General features: G+C 40.7%; 1 protein-coding gene across 2 annotated transcripts in view; it reads left to right on the forward strand.

Moving 5' to 3' along the window:
• The window catches only part of tp53bp2a (tumor protein p53 binding protein, 2a), a 27,891-nt gene extending 828 nt beyond the window's left edge, over positions 1 to 27,063 (forward strand). Inside the window, exons 3-20 of one of the 2 annotated variants that reach the window (XM_068327010.1) lie at positions 11,178 to 11,325; positions 12,362 to 12,475; positions 13,756 to 13,826; positions 14,383 to 14,484; positions 15,461 to 15,635; positions 15,792 to 15,973; positions 16,065 to 16,229; positions 17,767 to 17,814; positions 18,495 to 18,678; positions 20,727 to 20,849; positions 21,004 to 21,125; positions 21,220 to 21,628; positions 23,175 to 24,028; positions 24,770 to 24,907; positions 25,019 to 25,152; positions 25,375 to 25,541; positions 25,647 to 25,846; positions 25,935 to 27,063. In XM_068327010.1, coding sequence (XP_068183111.1) covers positions 11,178 to 11,325; positions 12,362 to 12,475; positions 13,756 to 13,826; positions 14,383 to 14,484; positions 15,461 to 15,635; positions 15,792 to 15,973; positions 16,065 to 16,229; positions 17,767 to 17,814; positions 18,495 to 18,678; positions 20,727 to 20,849; positions 21,004 to 21,125; positions 21,220 to 21,628; positions 23,175 to 24,028; positions 24,770 to 24,907; positions 25,019 to 25,152; positions 25,375 to 25,541; positions 25,647 to 25,846; positions 25,935 to 25,976 — 3,378 coding nt within the window. In that variant the 3' untranslated portion in view covers positions 25,977 to 27,063. The remainder of the gene's footprint in view (positions 1 to 11,177; positions 11,326 to 12,361; positions 12,476 to 13,755; positions 13,827 to 14,382; positions 14,485 to 15,460; positions 15,636 to 15,791; positions 15,974 to 16,064; positions 16,230 to 17,766; positions 17,815 to 18,494; positions 18,679 to 20,726; positions 20,850 to 21,003; positions 21,126 to 21,219; positions 21,629 to 23,174; positions 24,029 to 24,769; positions 24,908 to 25,018; positions 25,153 to 25,374; positions 25,542 to 25,646; positions 25,847 to 25,934) is intronic. The other variant, XM_068327011.1, reaches the window with a different exon arrangement.
• Positions 27,064 to 27,897: the final 834 nt, after the last annotated feature.

Here is a 27,897-nt window from a genome sequence, read left to right on the forward strand (position 1 = left end):
GTCTATATATAAAGCAGGTTGTTATCCCCATACGTCAAAATGAATCGTTATACTGTATTTGTTTTAGCTCTTGAGTAGACAACCATATCCTATTTGTGGAACGTATTTATTTATCCATACACACTGTTATATGCATGTAATCAGCTCATTACATTTGACAAATGTCAAGTCTGGTTGGTCCTCTGATAGACTGAACTCTAGAGGTTTGCCATGTCAGCATCATCATCCTCATCATCGGAGGTTCATAACTTTTGCTGCAATTCATAATTCTGTGTCTCCACACTTTGATATGAGTAAATAGAACAGCACTTTAGAGACATAACCTTTCCAACAAGTTAATGTTCTTGTCTGTTTTAGATTGTTTTACGTTTCTTTGCTTGTCTAGAAAATATCCTGAAAATTTGTGAATGGATTTTGGTGAAATTTGGACCAAGGAGATCAGTTTTGATGCAGATCTATTTTAGGATGTAGGTTCTGGATCATTTTCTCTCTTTAGTGTTTGTCAATATTGTGAACAATAAGAAAAGATAAGTCAAAATAAATATATACAGACATTGGCAATTTTTAACTGTCCACACTAGGTGCATTTGTATAATTAATTCCCTTTTTTATGTCTAGATTTATCAGGTATTGATCCACCCTTATGGAAAATCAGATTTTGGTTGATAACTCACAAACTAGGGAGAATAAACACATGATTTCAAATACTAGTAGTAGATTTGGATTGGAGTTGTATTACTTACAGTAATTTGGCATCAGATCAGAGTAAACCAATGTCGTCACAGCAGAATCAACATAGTGTGTGACAATTGAACAGTTGATGAACTCCTCCAAGTGATTCTAAATAATATGCACATCTTTCAGAGGCCCGAATGCAGATGGAAATGATTAAAGAGGCTTGTGCATGATGAAACTACTCTGACTGCTCAGGCTTTAGTGACGGTTTGTTGGTGGTTTGCACTCTGCTTTTGAGAATAAGTAATGAGGTTATATACTTCTGCCTGCTGTAACAGGATATGGATTAATTTGTAAGCATGTGTAGAATTAACTAATCTGGGAATGTAATACCAAATAGGACTGAAGCTAAAACTTACGTTTTGATTCATAAGTAATTTAATCAACCACATTAAAAGTTACGTGCAACTTGTGCCAGTCTATATTCAGGTAATGCACAATCTGTGTTGTTGGCCTCAGGTTATCTCATTTATTCTGGGCCATTGTGGCTTGGTTGAGCAAATGTGGTACACGCAGAGCAACAAACAGGCACATTTTGTTTGCAAAAATGTCAAGTGAAATCCAGAGTAATCTATTTTAGCTTTTGGATGCTCAGGCTCAGCTGATGTTTCTCTTCTCTTCTTACACCTTGTACTTCCAGTTAAACAAGGGCAGTAATATTTTGGCTGCTGTAAGGGATGTGGCTTCACTTTGATCCTTTCACAAAATCATTAATTAATGTCAAGTTCAATTGTTGTGGACATCAATAGATGTTGTCACAGTGCATGTTGTTACATATATCTTTATAGATCACATGGGTCATTTTACACAGTCCCTTTTATTCTTACTCTGTCTGTACATGTGTTTGATTGAGATACCGCTTCTGACCTTCACCTGATAAGCACAAGATGGGCCCTTTATAGTCACGTCTGATGTGTGGTATTGTCTTCGAAAATACACTCATAGCCTATGACCCTGCTTGTACAGGCTGGGGGCTGTGAGAATGTAGTGCTGTAATTGCTGGCTGCGAACAGAGAATAGGGGGTCACTGTTTCCTGAATACAAAGAGCTGTATGGGCTCTTTAATGGCATGTTGTGGAGTGTGCATTGTGTATAAGCTTATGCTAATACAGTATCCATATATGGGATGCTTTCCCCTTACTGAACCATAGCATGGTATGACTCATTTATCCGTCATGTAACACTACCTTTGTTGTTCTACAGCCAATTTTAATGTTGCTGTTAAGTTTGAATTTCTCTTTGATGATCCTTTTTTGCAAGATAAATTATGTTCCACAAATAAATTATTTTCCACAGATGAATTATGTTCCACAGATAACTCTTGCAGTAAGAGCAGAAACTAAACATAACATCATTCAGGGAGATGTTTCTGCTTGATTAGGGGCTTTAAAAGATGCAGGTACAACTTTCTTATCACTTCCTCATTCCGTTCTTGTGATACAATGTGCTTGTGTGTAGTTTTTCTTGTCAGTAAACTTGTAAACTTTATTTGTTCCGTCCCTGCATTATTTTGTTTTGTTCGACCACGCACACATTTGTACCATGTCTCTGTTTCACCATAACAAATTTTAATGTTGCAGGACTTGGTTGTGATGTGAAAATAATTAAATGTTCTGGAAAGACAGATCTTGTTATCAACAGAAACCTGAGTGTGCTTTCATGCTTTCACAGGTTTTGTGTTTTTACTCCATGGGGGGGGGGTGATAGTTACATAAGCAGACAGTCACATTACTGGTAACCAAGGACATTGAAGAGTAAGGTTTTGACTTTTACGTTAACAAGAAGAATAATGAGAATAACCTTTCTCTGAAAAGTGGTAGAAAAACAAAGTTTGTAATGACAAGCGAGTTGGTCACGGTCATGTGTTTACTGTCATAGTGCAGAGTACTGTAATATTTTGTATACAAAGCTATTTAATCATCACAGGATATTTGCAGAGGCAATGCCAATCTTTTAGAGAAGCTAATTTCATTGAATGCAAATAGTAAAATGTGGAATGTACCGGTAGTAACAACACAACATCCCATTATCCTATTTTTCAGGACAATGCACACCAGATTCACTGATCTGATCTTATTTAGATTGATTCTCATCCAAATGACAGGATAAATTATACATTCTCATGGTACAACTCCAGAAATATCCAGATTTCAAGCTGTGAAGGCATTGTGCCAGTGGTGTCTAAAGTTGAATCATGAGACAGAACAGGGATGTCACAGTTCAGAAATCTACACAGAGTCTCCTGGGAATCATTCTCATAAATGTGCACCTCTTTTAAATAAACAGGCCCAGGAACTGGGCCCAGGGCTTTTTTTGCATTTAATTAGATTGATTCCTTATTCTTTACTCTTGTGTGATGGAAGTTTAATTTCCCTCCATAGGCTAAATGTTTATATAAAAGTAGCTTGGTAATTCTGTGAGCCTTTTGAGTCAACTATGCAGCCTTCTTAGATTGTAAGTGTTTGCTGACACCATTGTTTTACTCTTATTGACTTAATCCAGATGTCAAGAGGCTTTGGAAAACATCTCCATTTTGATTCCCATTTCGATTATCTCCAAGATAAGAGTGAAGTCAGGAACTTTCTCATCATGTAGAACAGGAATGGAAGAGAACTGTGACAGTGCAGATTAAAAAAGTGATAGGCTAACTGCTGCAGTGCAGATGGAGAGCAGGGTTTGTCCTGATCGAAGAGTCACAGTCTGCTGCAGCTTCAGTGTTTTTGGGTTTTTTTGTAGATGTTGCAGCTGAATGAGGCCAGTGTGCATTCTGATTCCCTCTGCGTTATTCCCTGACCTTTGCCCCCCTCCCCCCCGCGCCCCCTTGGATGGATTGAAACAGAGACAAAGCGTAATAATGTATAGAGTCATTAGAGAGTTTTCTGCTGCCTTGCCCTTTTGAAGGACTGCTATGTTGGAACTGTGTCAACTTTTGATGCCCTGGCACAGAGAACAAAGATATGCTGAAAAATGATGCTGCAGTGTCTTACAAACCTGCTGTAATCAGATTCAAAGGTGAATCCCTCAACAAGACATAGTCAATTGTTTGCTTACTACAGCAATATCTGTAATTGAAAGTGTCTGTGCAGAGAAGGCCTGAGATTAGACCCCCAAGGCATGTTCAAACATATGACCCATGTTCTGTTCTGTCAGCCTGTCATACACTACGTGGTACCCAGTTGTCCCATTTTTCTTTTCTTTATGAGTATTCATTCCTAGTTTCTTATGGCAGTACTATTTGTGATCCTCGTGGATCTCTATAGGTGTCCCAAACTGGTAAAAAGGTGAAATTGTTGTTTACCTGTGGATCATTAATAATTCATCATTTCTAAAGGTTTTAACAATCAGGTCTGCCTGGGACCAGGACAACACTTTAATATACAGTACATGCCCTCACAGGCCCAGTGCTTAATATTATAGACCAGTGGTTCTTAACCTGGGTTCGATCGAACCCTAGGGGTTCAGTGAGTCAGTCTCAGGGGTTCGGCGGAGGTCAAGACAAAACACCCGACACAATGTTGTGTCTTGACACACGTACGTTTGACACATCGTGTCAATTCGTGATGACACGCCCCCTTAGCCATCTCTGGCTGCAGGTCATCACGCTACATCGGTTAGCCTACCTGTGCTACAGGGAATTTTGCGCACTCAGTAGTCGATTTATGCCTGTCATGATGGCACGTCATCTGATTGCTTTCTTATTATTTTAATTCATAGTAACTATGTTGGGCAAAAAAGAAGTGGTCGGACGAATATGTGCAACATGAATTTACATGTACTGTATAACGGAACGTGAGGGGAGTCAGCGTTCTGCATAATTTGCAATGTCAAGTTGAGCAACTCTAGTCTCGCACTGGCAAAAATTAAGGAACACTTCCTTAAGCTGCATGGAAAACAACAGAAACAGACTTTGCTGTGAAAATGACATAAGAGTAACACTTGCCAAGGTGAAGCCATGCATATCTGAACTGGTCTCTCAATAGCAACAGCAGAAGTCCCTGATTTGCAGCTAGGTCATTTCATGTGAGTTCATGCACTGTCTTGGTTTTGTTCTTTGAAAAAGGTGACATTAATGCACAATTCATTAAATACACCAGTCAGTCATCTTCAGATTACCACCACTCTATCCGCCGCAGCGGGTCACGGTGAGCCGGAGCCTATCTCGGCGGCATAGGGCGTGAGGCGGGGGACACTCCGGGCACAATGCCAGTGCAATGTGGAGCCACACACAAAGACATACAACCATGCACACACACACTCATTCCTACGGGCAATTTGGAACGGCCAATCAACCTGAAGCTTTTGGAGGTGGGAGGAAGCCGGAGAACCCGGAGAGAGAGAAGACACCCGAAGAGAACCCACGCAAACACAGGGAGAGCATGCGAACTCCGCACAGAGAGGGACTCGAACCCGGGTCCGCCATGTTGTGAAGCGGCAGCGCTAACCACTGCGCCACCGTGTAAACCACCAGTAAAACAAACAGTATTGTCCGCACCAAAAAGCCTTTAATTTTGACAATTTCTTATAATCCAATGTGCCTTATAAATGAAAAAAGTTTTAAAATATCTGAGAACTCATCTTCATTCATTGAAGATGAGTTCTCAGATGCGTTTTATAATCCAGTGCGCTTTATGATGCAGTGCGCTTTATAATCCAGTGCGCCTTATGTATGAACAATTTTTTTTAAAATAGGCCATTCATTGAAGGTGCGTGTTATAATCCAGTGCACCTTATAGTGCTGAAAATACTGCACTTATGTCTTAAATTTGAAAAAAAAACATTTTTTTTACTAAAGAGGGGTTCGGTGAATGAGGATATGAAACCGGCAGGGTTCGGTACCTCCAACAAGGTAATAACCACTGTTATACACAGACAGCAAAATTATTGCACGCATGTTATTTCTACATGGAGTCAAATCAGCATGTGTCTAAAAGATGCTACAGGTTTACAGTATATCTGAACTGTATTTGATGTATGCTTGACACAAGCATTTTATTTTCAGTTTACAAATTATTTTGACACATAACAGGTTTTAATTAAATTTTGGGTTTTGGATTAAATTCTACAGTTGTGTTTTTTGTGAACAGCACATCAATAAATTAAGGTTCAGTTTTGATGCTGTTCTGGTTTGGACCATGACTTGTACAGTATGAACAACAGACGTTCAGAAGCATTTGCTTTGCTAATGTCACAAAACATTCGTAGTTGGAAAAATAAATTAGTTCTATTTGATATACTTCCAGGTGTTTTTAGTTGTACTGAGTCTTTCATTTGCTAAGATGTCCTGATACTGCAGAGTAATTCAGTTATGTAGTATAATCCTTTGTGATTTGTCTATCTGGAAATAGGAAACTGCACTGGCAGACAGTTTGGATCGCTCCTAACTCAATATGCCTCCAAAGGCTTTCGGACAATGATCTTGAAGGTCTAATGCAGTAGAGTTCACCCTCACAAGCAATAAATGGATTGTTAGGATAGGGCAGTTGGGCGAACATGTGACCAGGTCTGTTTGAAGTAACACTGTCAGAGATTCGTGCCTCGATCTTGTTTAAAATAATCTTCAACAGCAATTTCCTGTCGACTCCTCTGTTTATGTGCACTGCTCTATTGCTGTACTGTACACATTTAAATCTGACTGATCACAGGGAGTGCTGTGCACAGACACATCATTGCAGCATTCCTCACTGCAACTGGGTATGGGTGCTGATTGTTCTTGTACGTCATCATGGAGTCGTCTGTCTAAACAACCAGAGAAAGGTTGAGGAACCTGTTTCCTCAAGACTGTGATCAAAGTTATCCACTTTAAGACACCCCTCTGGCTTTAATAGAAAGTTGCAGTTGAGTGCCAATAGCATCTTACTGGCTATGGCTGTAGTTGCTGATATGTGTGGTTCATACAGTTTATTACTGTACAGGAGGTAACATAACATAACTATTGACAAAAAGCTGTCACTAACCATTTGTCTGTAGACCTTTATAGTCCATCTCGCACACTATACATATCACCTTCGCCAAACTTAATATAATAACGATAATAATGTAAATAATATATTAATATACTAATAAAGGCAAATCGTTGTGACTTTGGACATATTAAGCCTTCTTCAATTTAAATTTTTGTCCTTTGCATGGAAACAGGATTTTGATGGCGAGTCTACGTTCAGTTGTTCTGACAATCTGATCAGTCCAATAAAAGGATGGCTTTAAACTGACCATCAACAGGTTCGCCAAAGGCTCATTGATGTGCATGGCGATCTGAGGCTGGCCTGTGTTGTCCAATCCCAAAGAAAAAACATTGGCACACCAATTGCTGGGGGGAGGGGGATGCTGGATCTGATAGGAATGTGTCAAAATTCAATGCATAGCCGTACAACCACAGTTCCGCCAATGTGGCCTACAGTGTTAAGCAATGGAAGAAGGTGGTCTGGGCTTTCTCGTGGTAAGGATGACTGGCTGTATGAGTGTATTTGCTGTGCCGTTTTATTGGGGGGGGATGTTAGGGGAATATGTCACTCCCAGATCATTCTTTTTACGAACTTGTCAACCTTTTGTAACAGGGTAGCTGGCAAAATGCATGCTGGGAGCTGTAGACAGTTTCACAGTGGCTAGGTAATAGCACCACAGTGACAAACCCTTACTTGCCTTTTGTTTGTTTCCTTCCCTGAACAAACCAGCAGAGGTTGCAGTGTAAGGTTTCTAACAGAATGTTCCGCAAACAAGAGAGGCATGACGTCCAAAATGACAGCAGCAGCGTCTGTCGTGTGCTGAGCTGTATTTTATAAACAATGATAAAGACATTTTCAGTGGATTTACTTATATTTTGACTTAGCTGTACAATTTTTCCGCACTATAAGGCGCACCTAAAAGCCATTTATTTTTCTCAAAAACCGACAGTGTGCCTAATAGTCCAGTGCACCTTATAGTCCAGTGTGTCTTGTAAGTTTTAAAATAGGCCATATGTTGAAGTTGCGCCTTATAGTCCAATGCGCCTTATAGTGCGGAAAATAGTGTAATTGTTACTAGTTGCTTTTTAAATCTTCTGATTGTGAGTTGCACATACAGTATATCCAACTCTCAAAATGAGAAACATACACATATGCCACTGGCAGTCAAGACACTATAATTTCTTGTTCCGTGCATTAGGACCCACTTTGAAGGAAATGAATACCTGAAACAAGGTACTAACTTGGGAAATTTACCCATGAGACCTTGTTTTGGATCTCGGTTACATAGAAGGATAAATCCTCTTGAACTTAAGGAATAGTGGCTTCAGACTAATGGCTTTAAGCTTACTGTTGTACTCCTATGCCAGTAGTTTGTTGAAACTCTATATTTTTATATAGAGGATTAAAATAATCCCAGAGATATGGCCAGAGTGACCTTGCCTTATAGCTCCTCTGCTTGGCTCTTATCTACAACGCAGGCTGCAGTGTGTGCAGTCTGTAATTGTCAGTGGGCAATTCTGACCTGTCACCCAAACCCCTAACTGCTGGAGACAGCTGTGACTCGGCTAATGCTGTTATGGAATCAGAAATCTATGACTAATATACCAGCAGCACCAGCAACTCTTACGCATCTCTGCCCCAGGGCTATCCCTTCTTCCTGTCTCATCCAGGGAGGAAGTACAGTTCTGCTGTTCTTTCTGTCATCCACTCTGCTAGAGTGGAGCCTGCCAATTGTGGCACATTTACCTCAAAAATTGTCATATAAAATCTATATTGGTACCGCTTGCAGTAGCTCCCTGTTGCTGTATCAAACGTTTCAATAACAACAATTTGGTGACTTTAGGAGGAGGTTGTGATAACTAGTAAATAAAAAGCACACAAAAAAAAGTGTACATAACTGTGTACTCTGGGGTAGTCCGTGAGGCCATCAGGACTTGAAGGTGGATGTTTTTTTGTTTCTTAACTTTTTAGTGGATAAATGCCAGCAGTAAGCTTCTAACTTACCTAGACTATTGCTAATATCTGGTGATTGTGTCCTGGATCATGAATTTAAATGATGGGAAATTGACCCCCCCCCCCTCACTCTCCTGTCCTGTTCTCTCACACATACACAACCCCCTCCCCCTCTCTCTCCATTGTCCCTTTTTCACTATCCAGATATTAACAGGATTATTTGAATGTTCTACATTACTGAGAATTTTGTGAGTCAGTTGCTCTGCAGGCTGTGATGTATAATGGAATGATTGTAGCTCTTAACTACATACTAGAAACATTAAAACTCTGATTGCCCAACAGGAAATGAAAAGTCTTGGTTTGGCTTTCTTCTCCAGGGTGGCCTACCATAGAGCAGTTGGGTGCTCACCGGGCACTGACAAACACAGGGGCAATGTCTATTTACAGTTTTCTGGACAGTAAATTACTGAAAAGGATGACTCACTGCTGACTCACTTAATTTACATTTGCATATGGAACAAAGTCAAGGAATCAGGTCCCCTGACTCAGACCCCCGTACCTTCTTTCATCACCTCAGACAAAAAAACAAACCAACTCTGGTTGAGGGTGTCTAACGGTGATTCAGGAAGGAACAAAGCACCTTCCCACTCATTCACTAAGCTTTATTTCAAAGAAGGAAATTAGAATTCGGCAATTTATCTCAAGGCTATTTTCTTTTTCTGACACACCCGCAATTTAAAAGCCTGAATAGTTGGTGTCCTCCCCGTGGCTCTGGCTGTCCTCCTCGCTCACCCAACAAGTCCTTTGTGGTTGTGACCCTGCTGACCTGACATTCCCACTATTGCTCCTGTCCTGACTTGAGTTCCTGGACACTTACAGTTATGCTACTCTGACAATCTCCTTTTCATATCATTCAAGGTCTCAGGCTGTTGCTTCTATGTTGCAAAACTCACAGTTTTGTGCAGTTGTTTGTTCTAAAATTGGATTTGTTGTTATCTATTCAATGCTGTCACCTGAAAAGTGTTGTCAGATGGGAGTCATTCCAGCGCGGCTTGAAAAGCCTCTGACGCATTCATCTGATTATACAGACACAATTTGTACTTCAAATATTTAATGTCATTGTTTTTGTGTAGCACATTAGCAGAATATGACAGTTCACTGGCTGATTTATTCCCCACTAGGAAGGAAATGAAGAAAGGAGGGGGCATAAAGGAATGAGTTGTGTCCCATCTGTCTCTCCCATCTTTCTGCCTGTCTTTTGGATTTCTTTCTGCACCTGTGGTGGGGGATCCCGAGTACTTCATCCTTGTTAAATAGAGTATAAATTCTTCAGTTTGACGTTGATCTACTTTAGTTACTTAAATTGACTCCATAATAGCAAGTTGTTAAAACATAATGAATAATATACAGTTTTTATAGCCTGCAGAGTGCTATAAGACAGCTGTCTTTCCTCAGTTCTATTTTTTGACATTCCACTTCCATTCGTGGCATCTTCTTCAACATGGTTGGTTTTTGTAGTGTAATCATCCTCAACCAGCCTCACCTATCTGCTAGCCGCATCTCTAAAGACCTCGATGGACTCGCCCTTCAGAGGTCTTTGCAGGGTATTGAGTGTGTGTGCTGAGAGAGTGGGATCTCGCACAGTGGTGACAATACTAGTTAGTGTTTGGATGGCGTGGCGTGAAATGGATGTTCAGGAGCTGAGGAAGGAGGGTTGAAACTTCTGTCTAAAGTCCCTGCATCTCTTATTGTTAATGCAACAGTTTGGCCTCATGATAACCATCTTGATTACTGAAGTTAGAGCAGTTTTATACTTAACAAACATTTCTGGATCACTCTGAACATGCCACAAGTCAAAATAAATCACTTTTCAGATTTTTGGAAACACTATTAATATACACGGTGAAAGCCTCTTGAATATCTTCTAAGCTTGCTGAAATAAATTAGTTACCATCTCTTATGCACAAAATCACTTTATTATGGTCAGAAACCTTTGATGCATTGAGATATTTTCCTCTCACACAGCAGCTAGAGCAGAAGTTGAAATTCTTGTTAAGGCCAACTCTCTACATATATTTCCAATGTGTATTTATCCCATGGTTAAAAAAGAGGAATGAAACTCTCAGTCCAACACCCCTTTTGTTCCTTTTAACAAAGGAACTTATGAAATAGGATGTGAAAATGTAGATTTTGATGTAAGGTGTCCTATATGTTCGTGACAGCAGGTGATTTATCCAAAGTGAGATAATAAGTCCATCAATGATGGAAGGAACTCTTCTTGCCACTGTGTGAACAGATTGAATTGACTGCTGTCTTCCTCTCTTCCTTCCCTGTTTTGCGTACCAGGTGCCAAATACAATGCACACACACTCACACACACACACACACACACACACACACACACACACACACACACACACACCAAACCATAGAAGAATGAGACACTAATCATAATAACTTGTGATGTTCATTCTATTTCCACGAAGGCCACCAGGATACTGTGTCCTGCTGTAATATGATTTAACTTTTCCCCCTCTTTCTCCCCAGATGTTCCTCACAGTATACCTCAGTAACAATGACCAGCATTTTACTGAGGTTCCTGTTACCTCCGAGACGCTGTGTCGGGATGTGGTGGAGTTGTGCAAGGAGCCTGGGGAAATAGACTGCCACCTGTCAGAGATGTGGCGTGGATCTGGTGAGTACCACCCCTCAGTGACATCTATTGACACATAATAGGGAACATTAGATGTTATGCCAAAAGCTGTTTGTGGAATATTTTAACAACCTGATAGAAAGCAGTCATTGCGCAGATGCATGTTTTTCTTCTTCCTTTAATCTGACTGAAATTGCTCCTCTGAAACCCATATTTGGAGATTAGCTGTGTGGTCAACTGCCAAGAGTTTTTTTTTTTTTTAAAGCTTATCTTTTGGGTCTGCATCGCAAATGAATCTGAGCTCATAATCCCTGTAACAAATACAAGCACCCAAACGTGTCCTATAGCTCTGAGGTTGGGGATGTGGGGATTGAGATTTCTTTCCTTTCCCATCTCCTCCATCTCTGAGAGTCATGAGGTATTCACCATCTGAGCCAAGCATCTTAGCAGTTTCCATGGTGATGCTGTCATAAGAGCAAAGAAAGTGGCAATTATTGTGTTCGAGTACTTCCACAAGTAGCCTGAAAAGAAAGTGGTAACCACTGAAAAAATTGTCTTATTTTTCAGGGGTTTCTCACCACAGACTCTCCTTGAAAGCACAGCAGTGACATTTTACATCAAGCTTTAATTTTAAGCTACTAATAACCTGCATATTTCAGAATGTGCTGATTTTTTTTTCTTTTTGCCATCTCGTCACTGTAATAAATCATTTTCATAGACCTCTGCTTGACTTTATACGTCAGACCATTTGTGTAATGAAACTGCTTTAATCAGGCTAGATAAATGTCTTAGGAGTGGCTGATGAGCCCTTTGGCTCGCTATCAGCCAGAGTTATTGACAAGCACATTAAAGTTGTTTTCCCTGATGTCATTGCTCAGAAAGATCAGCTACATGCAGATGGCACTGATCAAAATGGTTGGTCAGGATTCTCAAAGCAATCATCACACACACTCATGGCTGGATCAGATGTTTTAACCTTCCAGGATTAACATCATTAGACTCTGTCAATAGTGACTTTGAGGGTGTGTTTTTACATCACATTTAAACACTGACGTATTTCTATGTAATCCATCTGCAGAGCGAGCCGTGGGTGATGGGGAGAGAATGTTGGATGTGCTCCAAAGGTGGGGACAGCACAGGGGAGAGGTGCGATTCTTTCTACGTCACAATCGAGCTCCTGGTAGGGAACCTGGTAAGTCTGTCTCCTGCATATAACAGATCAGGAAGCACAGTGGAGGGCCTCTGAAGTCATTTTACTTTACATAAGACCTGTGGTTTTTGACGAGGGCTGTCCTCAGGGAGGAGACATTTGACACCAATGTAGTAAACTCCAGAGATACCTGCTGCCTGTAAACACATGCGCACACAGACACACACACCTGTTCTGGTTTTAACCATTTATGAAATGGAAGTTTTCATCAAGAGATAATTTCTACTCTTACACTGCAAAGAAGTGTTCTTAAAGTTTTACATTGCAAGCATCAAATCCTCAAACAAATCATACTGTAGTTTTTCCAGCTGAAGGCAGAGTGTCGCCATCACATCGTCATAAGCCTTTCACTACTCAGTTTTGCTAAGAACACAGAAAACACTAGTATTTTGGTCGTGCACTATCCTCTCAGACCCCGTTGCGTAACTAAGCCCCTTTACCCCTCACGGCTCGAGTCTGGCCGAGGGATTAGATGGCAGTTTTCCCTTCCGCTATCTTAGCTTGCTCTTATTTTCCCACAATGTTAGCTTTTCTCAGCTCTTTTGAAGATTTTGTTATGTTCTTTCGACGTTCATTTGTCAAGGATGAGTGTATTTTTTGTCCAGCAGTACAAATGATTAATTATTATTACTAGTACTTCACGCTCTGTATACAAATTCTTGCTCAACAGATTCTGACCGAACAGTTTTTTCTGCGAAACTGAACTATAAAAAAACAAACACTTCACCTAATGTCAAGTATTAAGCCTTTGTTTGGTGTTGTGGTCACGCTGAACACTTAACTAGTTCATGATAACTGTATGGCAGGGGTCATCTAAGCCCATTATGCAAGCTAAAGGGTTTTAGTCATGGGCAACGGCTTTCAGGACCCACCCCCAGCTGTCAAATGCTAGTAGCATGATTGGATATACGTGCATTTATGTACACAGAAAGCCCTGTACATACTGTTGTGGAAGACTACCAGACTGTTATGTATTATGTTAAACCCTGAGATTATGCAGCTCACAAAGATCACTGATTCCAGTTATTTCCCAGAGTAGCTAAGTTCATTCAGCAGCCTGCTCATCTACACTCTGCTCTGCAGTAATCCAGAGAAAGACATACTCGTACACTTTGTCAGAGACGGTAATGAGAAAAAGTCATTTTGTTCTTCAAGTCCAGCACTTTCTTCAGTTTGACGTTTCTTGGTTTGGACCAAACCGATGCAGACAAAGCTCTATAGGGGATTGTGATGTCTGATGGAGTCTTCTGTCATGTTCTCAGGTGGGTCCAGAGGCTCAGAGCCAAAGAGGAACGGAATAAAAGGTCCTCCAGACCGAAGAATGGAGAATGGGGTAAGTTTTTGTTTTCTGCTTGGACAATATGAAATGTGACGTATGCTTCCACTTATTAAAAAAAGAATACTTAAATTTTAAAAAAATGATCAGTAAAATTAGTGACACAGTCTCTTGAAGAATAATAATTAATTTTTACTGTGTTATTTATTAACATATTATAGAACCTATTTATTCATTGGTGTGTTTGTTTATATTCAAGAAGAGCAAAAGCCCCCAAATTTTTTTCACTTTTATGAAGACTTTTTTGTGCACCTGCACAAAAAGTTTTTGATGCATCCCCAACCTAATGTTTTAAGATTAAAAACACTCTCCAGTTAACAGCGTCATCTTGAGATGAGTTTTACTGTTAAGTTTAGACTGTCACCTTCAGAAAATATTTTTCTTTAAAAAATATTTTCACTTTGGTCATCCCCAGTATTAAACAAAGAAAATAAGGGGATTTCAATAGTTTCATTACTCTCTCTATATGTGTTTGCCATGTGGGGGGGAGAAGGCTGTTGCTGCTATTGCTTCTGTAAATTAGTTTTCTTTGTTCCTTTGTTTGCTCTGGCAGGTGGCAACACCCCGAATGGACATGACTCTGGCCGAACTGCAAGAGATGGCTGCACGACAGCAGCAGCAGATAGAAGCTCAACAACAGCTCCTCGCTACCAAGGTGCATAAATAAGTGCAAGATGAAAGGAGAAGGGAGAAGTAGGAGACAGATGGGTGGATGAAGGGGTTATGTGGTGGAAATGAAAGGGACACCCTGAAAGAGACAGAATAACTAGTACAGATGAAAGAGGGTATGATTAGGGTGAAAAAGTACAGGGATGGTTCATAAAATACAGGTACATGTCAGGTGTTATTTATGGGAATGAAGACTTTTAGATTACATAAGGAGGTTTTGATCAGCAGGTGAGATTAGTTGATGATGGCTGCAGGCAGAACGTTTATAACTTGAGAAGCCTGAGACAATTGCCTGCTTCGGATTCTCATTGCGCCGGACTCTTCTGGTATTTGAAGACATCATTTCTCACGCTTAAGATGTTCAAGATATTTTTTGCTCAATATTCATTTGTGACTACAAAAAAAATACATTTAAGCTTTATTACAATTTTTGATTGACCTTTTTTCCACATTGCATGTGTGGTTTTGGTGGAAGCTGTTTAAAAGGATTTCTGTTTCTAATTCAGAAGTATAGTTTGTACAGTATTAACAAGACTCAATTGTGCCTTTTTTTGTTCTGTCTCTGATAAACATGCAACTCATTTATAGTCATTCTGTGCGTATTCATGAGGGTAATTTAGCGAGCTAGGGAATGTGACTACAATCAGTCATGTAACCTTGACACAAAAGAGTAAGCAAACAGGAATTACTGTCTGGATACGTCACATTAATAGTTCCAGAAAGAGATTGTGCTGTGCTCATCATGAAACCAGTTTATGAGAAATCTGCCACATGGCGGTTCAAGATTGACTATTAATATTGAGACTTTAAGACAGGAGAATGTTTTCTTCATCTTGTTTAACCAGACGTGTTGAGGTAACAGAGACAGTCATACTCGGCCAGAGATTAATCAAATCTAAACTTCAACAGAGCTCTGTTTGTGTGCAGCTTTTATGACCATGTGACCTTTTTTTCTCCTCCAGGAGCAGCGGCTACGCTTCTTGAAGCAGCAGGAGCAGCGTCAGCAGCAGCAAGCCTCTGAACAGGAGAAGCTGCAGCGCCTCAGGGAGAATATTGAAAATCAGGAAACTCGACTCAAGAAGGTCCGGGCCCTCAAGGGCCAGGTGGAGCAGAAGCGCATGAGCAATGGCAAACTGGGTAAGTTCAATAATGTATTGAATTTAGGAATGGATGCCTTTTGGAATATATTACTGAAAGCATAAATCATGTTTAATACAATAAGAGGATTTTTGTGATTTATGTTCTTTTACCTGTCTCCATAATCACACACCTTCTCACTCCCATCCCTTTCAGTGGAGGAGATAGAGCAGATGAACAATTTGTTCCAGCAGAAGCAGAGAGAGTTAGTAATGGCTGCATCCAAGGTGGAGGAACTGAACCGACAGCTGGAGTTGCTCAAAAATGGCAAGATTGACAACTTCCAAGACAACCAGGGCTCTGTGGCTGAACTAGACCGCCTGTACAAAGAGCTGCAGGTATACAGAAATAAAATTTTCTGAAATAGAACGCGGATGTTACACCGTCTTCAATTTTCCTCATTTGTGTCTTGTCCACCTTGATGATCAGTTGAGGAACAAGCTCAATCAGGATCAAAACTCAAAGTTGCAGCAGCAGAGAGAGAGCCTGAACAAGCGCAACCTTGAAGTGGCTTCCATGGACAAACGGATCAGCGAGCTCAGAGACCGACTGTGGAAGAAAAAGGCTGCGCTGCAACAGAAAGAGAACTTACCTGTAAGTGTTATCTGGCCTCAAACTGACACTGAACCCTTTCATGAATTATCTTTCATGCGAAACGTGTTTTTGTCAATGTCACTATTACACCAAACATCGCACCTGAAAATAAGTGATAGAAACGTTGTGATAAAGAGCGCCCCCTGGTGCCTCCCGGGTGTATGTCTGCATCTGGAAACCTGGCATTGAGAACCCACCCATCCGATTGTAATGCTCCCCAATCCCACTGTGTCCTGTCTGGAGAAATCGACCAGACCCTCCTAAATGTGTACTCCGCCTATTTGTCTATTTTCAGTCTTTTCATCTGAAGCAGCTAGTGTGAATTAATCGTTGTTTTGATCACGTTACATCAGTTCACACTCACCGCATCCTTCTGCTCACTCAATCCTGTTTGGCAGAAGTAACTCCTGAAGTACAGAGAGGCAGGAAGCTTGGGGAAGATTTTTATCTTTTCTGGCTCTACCCTTCACAGAAAGAGGAAATGGCAGCTTAAAATGTAATTGGCCAGAAAAGAAAAAAAAAACGCTGAAAAACCCTGGCTTTTCTAAACACATGATGTAATGAAATGCCTAACAGGATGGTACATGCAGTACCATTCAGAGGGCTGAGGTTTCAGCTCAAAGCTCACTCCCTATGTCCTCCCTGCTCCTCTGCTCGTCTCTCCTCTCTGTTTTATAAAATAAATAAATACATGCTAGGGTTAGATAATTACTATCAGGGTTAATTACTTTTAGGGTTGGATAATTAGCATGTAATGTAGAGAGAACAACTTTACAAGAAAATATGATCATAGTCAGTGTTTCCACCCACATAAAAAACACGACTGATTCTGTGTCCTCTGTTTCTTTAATTATGTCGTACGTTGAAACCAACTTCCTCTCAGGCATCTTTAATGTGTCATTGACCTTTATTGTGACCTTAACAAAAATATACAAAGTGAACCTCTTAGATTTTGGTTTTGATTCATAACTTAACATGTTTTTTCTTATACAGATATTATCCTCCTTAGTATACAGATATTATCCTCCTTAGTATACAGCATATCATGTTAACTAATCCTATATATTGTACAAGATTTTAAGTGATGCATAAGTTAGAATATAAATAATAAATGTTAAAATGGAGATTTGAAAAGGTTTTGGTGAAATGAGCACTTAATGTTCCATTCCATGTTGACATCAATAATAAAACAGGAGGTGTTTTTGCGTGCACGTGTGTTTTTGGTGGAAATGAAGGCCTGAATAGACCCCAGTAAAAAGAGGAGGTGATTTACCTTCACCCTGCTTGGAATTATAATGAGTTAGACTTTTTCAAACAGCACAAAGACACTCTGGCCAAGGTTCTCTCTCATCCAACCAAACAGCAAGTGTCCAGCATTGACCTGCTTGTAGAGAGAGAGTGATAGCTTAGAGGCGTCCTGCGCCGCCTCAGTCATGTAGATCTGAAAACACTAGATATTGGGTTAGAAAGAGAGATTGTGTAATATTTTGAACTGCTGTTGCCTTTTTGTACCTCTGCTTTTTTTTTTTTTCCAAAGAATGGCTACCCTGGTAAAGAGAGGGCTTCAAAAGACACTCATCTTCAGGTAACTAAACTAGTGTCGGAGCTGAACATATGTGTTTCTTTTCTTTTGATGTGAGATTTTGTATTCGTCCATTGGTTGAACTATATTTTCAAATTACATACAGATTTATTAAAATGTTATTTATGGCATGAGTTCAGGTCTTTGTGCTGTAACTTAAATCTGGAAGTCAATCAATACTGCAGTTGCATAGACAGGTAAAATTAATTCCCCACCCCACCCCCGCTGTCATTTGCTACAACAATAATTAAACAGTCATTCATTTGCGTGGTGCAGTATATTATATAAAATGATTTAAAATATTTTCTCCTATAATGAGCTCCCATATTTTATTATATATATATATATATATATATATATATATATATATATATATATATATATATATATATATATATATATATATATATATATATATATATATATAATATTACACCCTTAAATCCTTTCTATAGATTTTAATATCATTGATTGTTTTCAGGATTTGTTGTATTTTTCTGTGAAACTTATGTTGACTACAATGTTTCTTAACAATCACAATTTTATATTATCTTTCTGTCATCTATATAATTGTATGCATAGTGAATGTGAATAGTTTATCACTTTTTCTTTCTGCAACCCAATGTTTTGAATTACTCTGACTGACCATTGCTGCTCTAATCCTTTCTTGTTTTGTTGTGCAGCTTCCCTCTGAAGGCCAAGCCGGGCAGCAGTCAGGTCCATCTCGTGTGGCAGCAGTCGGCCCATACATTCAGTCATCCACTATGCCCCGAGGTCCAGTGAGACACGACCCGCTTGTAAAACCAGCCTACCCAGACAGCACCACCACCCCTCAAACTCACGACCTGCAGAGCAAAGCCAGCACAGGTGAAGAAACAGAGAACAGACACTGTTTGCAACTTTTTCCGCTTATAATTAAAGGAAAGCTAAAATACTTGCTTCTTTTATTAAATCACTAATGTGAGGGACCCATTAGTCAAAGAGTTAGTGCTTCTTGTTTGTTAGAGTTCGTCATCATATATATGGACATTTTCAATTGGAAATTGAACTATCCTGACTCCAGCAGGTGCAGAGGAGTCTGGGACACCTGCTGCTTGTGATGTTACTCTTAGTTCAACAGGTAGTGACTGTAGTGGCCTCCTGGATGCTGTGTTGTGATTCCTTACCTTGAAAATCATGGTGTCTTTTCCTAATATGCTGTTATTTTCTGAAAAACATTTGTTATGCTTTGCAGTGGTTTTGTCTCTCTTGTCTGTTCTACATATTCGTTCACCCAATGCCATAGTTTTGTGAGTTATATTGTGACACACAAGTTAACAGATGTTTCATGCATTCTGAATTTAAACTTTTAAAAAAATGTCTGACATTAATTCTGATTAGAAGCACGTCTGATATAAAACGTAGGTTTATACATTCATTTCTAAGTAACATTGGAGTATTGGAGTAAATTTCTTTTGAAAACTTATTTGGAAGTCACACAGCCAGTTGTTTTTGCACACGCTCTGCCTTTGGACCGTAGAAGCTCGTGCATTGTGTAATGGAGAGGAACAAAGTCTGTCCAAACCAATGACAGACCAGTACAACACAACCCATTTAAAGATGTTCTTTGTGTCGTCTGTTCTGCAGTAATTCCCTCTCATGTGCTCCATCTGTAGACTCGTTCACTTAGCCCTGAATCAGTCCCTAGTGCGTGTGGGTCTAGCAGCGCCCTTCATGTTATTAAAAATTAATGATTTAACATTAAAATCAGTAATTACAAAAGAGCAGCAGTCTCTTTTCCTGCATTCCTCATCTCATTTCCCCATCAGTTTAAGGTTTTCCCCCCCATTTCTCAAGCAATTCCACATACAGGAAGTAAAAGTAACAGGCTTTTCCCAGTCTGTCATGATGTTGCACGCAATTATTTCCGCATGCTGAGTTGATTTGCAGTATGGTAAGAAGAGAGAGAGAGAGATGGGCGGGGATGAACAGGAATTTTCTCTTTGCACTGTTCACGCATTCCCGGTCCATCTTCAGCAGGGACGTCCTGCATGGTATCAGACAGGCTCCTGGGGTTTGTGTGGCCCCTCAAGGGGTCCATGTTTGGGCCTTGCCAACAGCATATTTGAAGGAGAGAGATCTGGAGCTCTAAGGCTACTCTGTTTTTCTTGTCCTTTGAATGCATCTTCATCAGAAGCCATGTTCTTGTTTAAGCCTCTGAAAGAGCTGCGGGCTAAGAGAAAAGGTACACCCTGGTGTTTGTGTGCATGTGCATTTGTCAACAGTTTGTTTTTGATATGCTCACCTTTAATGAGACTGGATCTCACTGCCATAGTGAGATAACATACCGTTATAGTTCCTTTGCTGGATCTTTGGTCCTGTTTGTTGTTTTGATGCTGTTTCTTGAAGTGTGTTTGTTAAGCTGTCTTCTCAGTGAACTTTATCCTCTAAGTGGGTCAGTTGGTAAAAAACACATAACCTTCAGCTGAAGTGACATTCTGTGTGGGCTCTGACCAACCAAATAGGTCTGTGTGTGTTCTTTTGTGAATTTACACAGCACCATTTGATAGGGAGCCTTTAGCATCCTCAGGCTCTGAGATGGAAATATCACAAATTATGCTAGCTGCCAGAGCCCCCATATGCTTTTGTGCCTCGTCAGACTGGATGTCTGTGAACATGTGTGGCCACTGGCTGTGTCTCAGTCAGTCAACCAAAAACCCAAATGATGGGGAGCTGGGGATGCGATCTGCAACAGCACACAGCTGTGTGAACTTTTATCTGGATGAATAATAACTGAAGCTAGTTTCTGCTACATATATTTGCGATTTATTATTTTTTTGTAGCTTTTATAATGTGGTAAGCCTCACGGGACAATCGCATTCTCCCCTCTTCTTTCTAACCTTCCCTTTGTCCCTCCTCTGTTTTGGATCCCCCAGGCCTTCAGCCATCCAAGCTAGCAGACTGGGCCTCTTCAGGTCCAGAATCCAGAACTAACAGCCATGGTGCATCTTCAACGCTACCACGAATGACCTCTCACAACCATTTTAACACAGAACAAAGTAAGAAACACACACACCTGTACGTTTGGACTTTTTTTTCTTTCTTAAACACAAGCAAGAAATGTTGATAATATTCCCGAGGATGTACTTTTATGTCTTATGAATTAACTGTCTGAAGATGAGGTGTAACCAATATCTATTGTTTGGTGGGTAGGTGAGACAGAACTGAAGAAGGACGGGAAAGGGCGTCCATCATCCATGTTCGAGCCAACAGAGGCTCCCACCACCTCCCTACGTAAAAACCAGAGCAGCGATGACCTGGTTAGGGACACTCAGGTAAGGGGCAACAAACACATGTCAGATTTCCTTTTACCCTCACGAATGCAGTCCCAGGTTTAATTTTCTCTCTGTCTCTTATTTCATCTGTCAGTCTGCTCTCAAGGTTCCAGTCAAAGTGCCTCCTCCTGTGCCCATCAAACCCAAAGGATCTGGTATCATTCCTTATGGCAAACCAAGCCTCAATGCAGGCACCTTCCCTAAAGCCAAACCTCACAGCCAGCAGCCCCAGGCTGTCCGGGGTCACAGCCCACTCCCACCCTCACAGAGCCAAACACTCCCCCTACCCCCCAAACAGGACACTCCACCTGCGGCCACTGTACGACCCTTCACCCCGGAGCTGCCCTCCTCCAAAGACTCCAGCCTAAGTAAACCCCAGACCTTAGCGGCCAGCTCCATTTACTCCATGTACACACAGCAGGCGGGCGCAGGGAAGCCCTTCCAGCCCGGTCCACAGAGCGCCCTCAACAGGTCCCAGAACCGCTCCAATGGATTTGTCAGTGGTAAGAAAATCCTTTTTGCATTGTCACACATTTTAGCGACGGAACTGCATTACTGAGATTTCACAGCTAAACTTGGGGATTCCTCTTTGGCTCTCTGGATGTTATGGACAGTGGTACAGATTACACCCACAGCTCTGACAAGAACAGCAGCTCCAGAAGAGAGCTGCTGTCTTTTACTTGGCCTTCTAAACACATTCATTAAATGAAGTTTGCAGTTGCAAGAAAAAGAATGTGACAAAGAGTGACTACGAGTTCTGCATAAATTGGTCATAAAATGTTTTCTGATCTTCATTTAAGTCATGACAATAGACAAAAACAGTCTGCTTAAACTAATACCACACAAAACATATTTTCATGTTTTTATTGACCACAACCTTTAAACATCCACAGTGTAGGGTGTAAAAAGAGTATGTGAACCCCTTACTCTAATGATTTCCTCAATCCTGTAAAGACCATTGCAAGAACACGGCACAGAACGATGAATAAGGTGAAGATGAGTCCTAGAGTGTCATCTCAGAATATATAAAAATCTCTGGCAGATGTAAACGTCTGTTTGCATCTGCAATACATTAAATGTTAAACAAGAAAGGAGAACAAGAGGATGGACACCACGGAGGAAGCCGCAGCTGTTCAAAAAACATGTCGCTCAACATTTGAAGTTTGCGAAAGAGCACCTGTATGTTCCACAGCACTGCTGGAAAAATATTCTGTAGACAGGTGAAATCAAAATTCAGTTCTTTGGAAGTAACACCCAACCCAACGTGTGGAGAAAAATAAGCACAGCACACCATCATCAAAATATCACACCAACTGTGAAATATGGTGGAGGGAGCATCATGGTTGGGAGCTGCGTTGCTGCTCCAGGGGTTGGACAGATTGCCATCATTGATGGAAAAAAGAATTCCCAAGTTTATCAAGACATTTTGCAGGAAAACTTAAGAACATCTGTTCACCAGCTGAAGCTCAATAGGACGAGTGATGCAACCGGGCAATGACCCAAAGCGTAGAAGTAAATCAACAACAGAATGGGGAGTGGTGAATGTTTACATGTTGTGTTTAATAAAAGCATGTTGGGTTTTTTTTTTGTTTCGACATTAATTAAAACTGTGTCATAAATTTTATGACCAATTTGTGCAGAAATCCAAGTAATCCCAAAGGGTTCATATACTTTTTATCACATCCCGCGAAGCGGTGATGTATTGTAATTGTCACTGTTTATGTGTTCGTCCATCCACCAAATATGTTCACGGAGACTCAAGGAATGTTTTAAACAGTCGATAAGAGTGTGGGAAAAGGAAATACAGATAAAAGGTGGTTTAATATCAGAATGGGGAGGGTTCATAGACGTTTAAATTAACGTAAATAATAAAATAGTTCGTCACTACATCACGGAATTTTGTTTTTTGTAATACATTAACCGTGAGTAACGAGGGATTACTGTAGTTCAGATATCAAGTGAAGAAAGTGTTAGTAAGTGAATGAATGTGGTTGTGGTGTCCTTACCTCTACAGATTAGTCTGAACGCTGCTTTCTTTTTTGTTTCCAGTGTACGGTAAACCAGTCATTCCCAGTGGAGGCTCCCTGCTGCCAGAAAACCCTTACCTGGAACACCGCTCCCCAGTCCCAGAATGTGAGGTAGATCACAGTGGAGCCAGCAACATGGGTCCCAGCCCAACTGAGGGCCCTCAACCAGAGACGGAGCGGATCCCCCGGCCCCTCAGCCCCACCAAGCTGCTTCCATTTATTTCCAACTCCTTCAGGCATCAGAGCGACAGTGAACTGGAAGCCCTGAGAAAGAAGTTCTACAATGCCCCAAGACCCCTGAAGAAACGCGGCTCCATCACTGAAGCAGAGGGTCCAGCAGGGCCCAACATCCAGAAACTCCTCTACCAGAAGACCACACTGGCAGCTATGGAGACCACTGTGACTACACCAACCACTCCCACCTATGCTAGTGAAACAGAGAAGGTTCCGGACGAGTCTGTGGGGCCACTTGATCCAAGCGCTTTGTACGTGGCAGAAACGCATCCAGCAGAGACGGGACAGACTCCAGAGGAAGGACTGAATCAATCTTACACTCCAGGTGTTAATGTCCCTGGTCCTGCCCCTGCTGAACAGACCGATCCACCGTCAACCATCCCAGAGAGGGATCATATTATCCCCCCTCCTCCCCCATCTCATCCAGCTCCTAAGCTAGATGAAGCTCTTTTCCCACCACCGCCCCCTGCTGGCATGGAGGAAATGGTGCCAAATCTGCCCCCTCCGCCTCCAGAAGGGTTCCTGGAGGAGTTCCCACCATACCCACCACCTCCATACCCCAGTGGAACAGAGGACGGCTTGGGAGAGGACACCTTCAACATGAAGGCTCCTGAGGTGACTGGCCAGGTCACTCTGCCACCGGTACGCATCACCGTCCTGAAACACGATGAAACGAGCCACTCAGCTGTGTGGCTTCTTACTTAGTCCACAATATTGTCTTCCCATGTTTACTTTAGTGCTATGTGTAACTTTAAATCCCGTCACATGCTTGTTTGTTCATTCCACGGGGGCAGGTCATGAGTAACAGTTGGTATACTTTCATCTTTTTAATGGTCTACTGGTAATAGCCTGGTCTGATGTTATATAATCAGATAATCCCTACAGAAATACTGTTCTTCTATTGTTTGTGAGGAAAATGGGACGCATTCTGCTTACACTAAGCGGATGCTCATCCCCCCCCCCCCCCCCAAACTAATTAAAGAACATTCTGTGTTGAAAATAAACACCATTTTACATGTTGATGTCTTTAAGCTCTTAGTCAAACCCTTGAAATGTATTTTATGGTGGGGTGAAGGGTTTTAAGCCAAAGCTCAGATCAAATTTAAGACCTGTTTTTTCTCTGCCTCCATTTTTGTTGCGTCCATTTAAAACTCAACTGGTTGCATAATCAAGGTTTTAGTGAAAAGAATGTGCTTGTCATAGTTGGGGTTAATAAACAGGATTAGCGATGTTCTTAGAGCTAGGAAACAAATGCTTCCGCTGCTCTCAGTCCAGTCTCAGTGCAACAGAGTGAACATGTCTACCGCTAATGCTTCACCTCCTGGACGCACATTTCTCACCTGTGTTTTAGTGGCTGAATTTCAATCATGGTCGTGTCTTTAGGGAAAGAGGACCAACTTGCGCAAGGCTGGATCTGAACGCATCGATCACAGCATGAGAGTGAAGTTCAACCCGCTGGCCCTGCTGCTGGACTCGTCTCTGGAGGGGGAGTTTGATCTGGTTCAGAGAATCATCTATGAAGTGAGCTATTCTACTACCTTTCAATTGTTCTTTTTAGCTAACGCCGTGTCACAGAAGTTTGGAAAATCATAAATTAATAATTCTATTTCTTCCTTTTTCTCGCAATCACAGGTGGAGGATCCCAGTCAACCAAATGATGAAGGCATCACTGCGCTACACAACGCTGTCTGTGCTGGACACACAGAGATCGTCAAGTTCCTGGTTCAGTTCGGGGTTAACGTCAATGCTGCTGACAGCGACGGCTGGTAGGTTTATATTCACATGAGTGAGTTCATTCAGAATTCTTGTATATGAGCCTCAGACAGACGTCTGATGTTAAAATGAGATTACAGATCTGATTTCAGTTTAGTAGTTAGTTAACATCAGAAAATGTAATATTTTAAAGAAAGTTCATGTTTATTTCCAAACTTCTCATTTCCGTCCCCCTTTTTCTGCTGTTCTTGTCTCTCTTTTCTTCCGTAACGTAGGACGCCTCTTCACTGTGCTGCATCCTGCAACAACGTGCAAGTGTGCAAATTCCTGGTAGAGTCTGGTGCAGCGGTGTTTGCTATGACTTACAGTGACATGCAAACAGCTGCTGATAAATGTGAAGAGATGGAGGAAGGCTACACCCAGTGCTCTCAGTTCCTCTATGGTCAGTGAAAGTTCTTGTTTTTTGCTAAATGTGAAGACTAATATTTGTCCTGTGACAACATTTCCTACAAGTAACTGATTATTCTTTAAATCTGTCCGTCCTCAGGTGTTCAAGAAAAGATGGGCATCATGAACAGGGGGGTGGTCTACAGCCTCTGGGACTACAGCGGTGAAAACCCTGATGAGCTGTCATTCCACGAGGGAGACTCGATGACTGTCATCCGGAGGGAAGACGAGGACGAGATTGATTGGTGGTGGTCACGTATGGGTGACGCAGAGGGCTACATTCCTCGCAACCTCCTTGGGGTGAGGCATAAGTGAAAGTTTGTGAAAGTAGAAACATTTATGTTTAAATGTGCTCTGGTGATAAGTCTTTTTCTTTTCTCTGGAACAGCTCTATCCCAGAATAAAACCAAGACATAGATCCTTGGCTTAGAACATGGAGAGCCCTGCACATTCCAGTCTGCCACAGACCTAACACAGAAAAGCCGGCTTTAACGGACCGGAGAAGAGAACACTGCTGAACTGGAGAGATGAGGACTGAGCAAACAATATGAAGGATCAACTTTTTCTGGCACTTTTTTCCTGCATCTTCAGCAGAAGAATTCTCCCTCACTCATTTTACATAACGTGTCGTACTGTGTACTACAGACACTATTGGCTTTCTTTGTCTTTTATTCCACTCTGTATGTTTTTTTTTAATGGATTTCTCAGCTGGCAGAAACTCAGATGTCAGTACGTAAATGGAACAGGCAGTATTTTTATTGCTAGAAAGTGATTTTTACACCTTTTGAATTGTTTTTTAAAACCTGTTTTCTGGGCTGTTGGTTATTTTCTAACACACTCAAAGCTCTAGATCTCATGGAGTCAACCAGCAGATGATAACGGGTTTTGTTTTTGTCTTTTACCATGACAACCTCTGGGATCTTGATGCTCGTGATCTTTGTTTTGTGACTATGCCTCTGTATAACTGGAAGTGGAGGTCTAAAGTTTCATTTGAGACCATCCCTGTTCTGGCCAAACAAATACAAAACAAGTAATAGTTGGAAAATCATTGATGAAGCTTTTGATTGATCATTCTGTTCTGTGATACCCGGATAGTCAGTCTTCTATCACGCCATGGCATGTTGTTAAGATGTCATGAATAGTGAGTATACATGTATTTCTGTCACACTGAGTAGTTAAATATTACAGTAGCGATTATATTGTTATAAAAACTTTTTGACAAAGAAGGAAATGTCACATAATATGAATTTTAAAATTTTATAACAGCATTCCATGACAATATGATAATGTAAGAAGGCAAGAATAAAACTTGATGTTTTGTAGTTAGGAGTAAGAGAACACTGTATTGTAGAATCAGACAAATCAAAAAACCTAAACGAGCTCCCAAAATTCCTCATTACCCGTCTGTCATTGCAGATGTATTTATTTTTGTTATTTTTTTAATCCTCATGTCAGAAATATAACCACATATGTACTGTAGTATTTCAAAGATTCACAATAAAATACTTTGTACTGAATGTGTCTCCAAACATGTTTTATACCTAACATCTACTGCCCCCTGCTGGGCAGGAGGTGAAAACAACTCCGTCAAAGTTGCTGCAGCAAAGTTAAAACCTACAGAAGCATCTGATGTGGAAACAGGACAAAAATGAATTAAGCACATAATATAAGTAATACAAAGTGAGAAAGACTTCCAGTGAGTAGAAACAATAATAACCTGAAAATGAAAAAATTGAATAGCACTATTTTTATTTTTACATTTTTTTTACATTTTGTTTGATTTGGAAATGATTCGATATCAATCACAGGGTACTCAGCAAAATGATTGAACCAATGCATTTGATAATACTTCTTCGGAGTTTATCATAAACAGTTACCTCCCATTATAATTTAGTAAAACATGAATGTGCATAACAGACCAAGTTACATATGTCAAAATTAAATGAATTAAATATGGAGACAAACACAAGGGAGTTTCAAGGATAAATCAGACAAAGATTTTTTTGTAGAAGATTTTGGACTGAAACTTCACTCATGTTCAATTAAAATGAAAGCAAATTTTGTCATTTTGATAAATTGGAGTCCACTTTTCTGTGCTTCTTGATAGGGTTGGAGATTACAGTATGCTGTGTCTTAGGTGAGTGAGCACGTAAAACTATAAAAAAAAGAAAAATTTCATTTGTCTTTTGCTTTACTGCCTCAAGAGGAAGTAATGACTGGAAATGTAATGATCATAAACCTAAAAAGCACAAGTTCACCAGATTGTGGCAAAAAAATTAACAATTAAAATTCAAAGTTTAACTTACCTGCAGGTAAAATATTATAATCTCACAAGGGAATAATGGTAGCTG

The sequence above is a fragment of the Antennarius striatus genome, chromosome 11 (genome assembly GCF_040054535.1).
Source record: "Antennarius striatus isolate MH-2024 chromosome 11, ASM4005453v1, whole genome shotgun sequence".
Classification (NCBI taxonomy): domain Eukaryota; kingdom Metazoa; phylum Chordata; class Actinopteri; order Lophiiformes; family Antennariidae; genus Antennarius; species Antennarius striatus.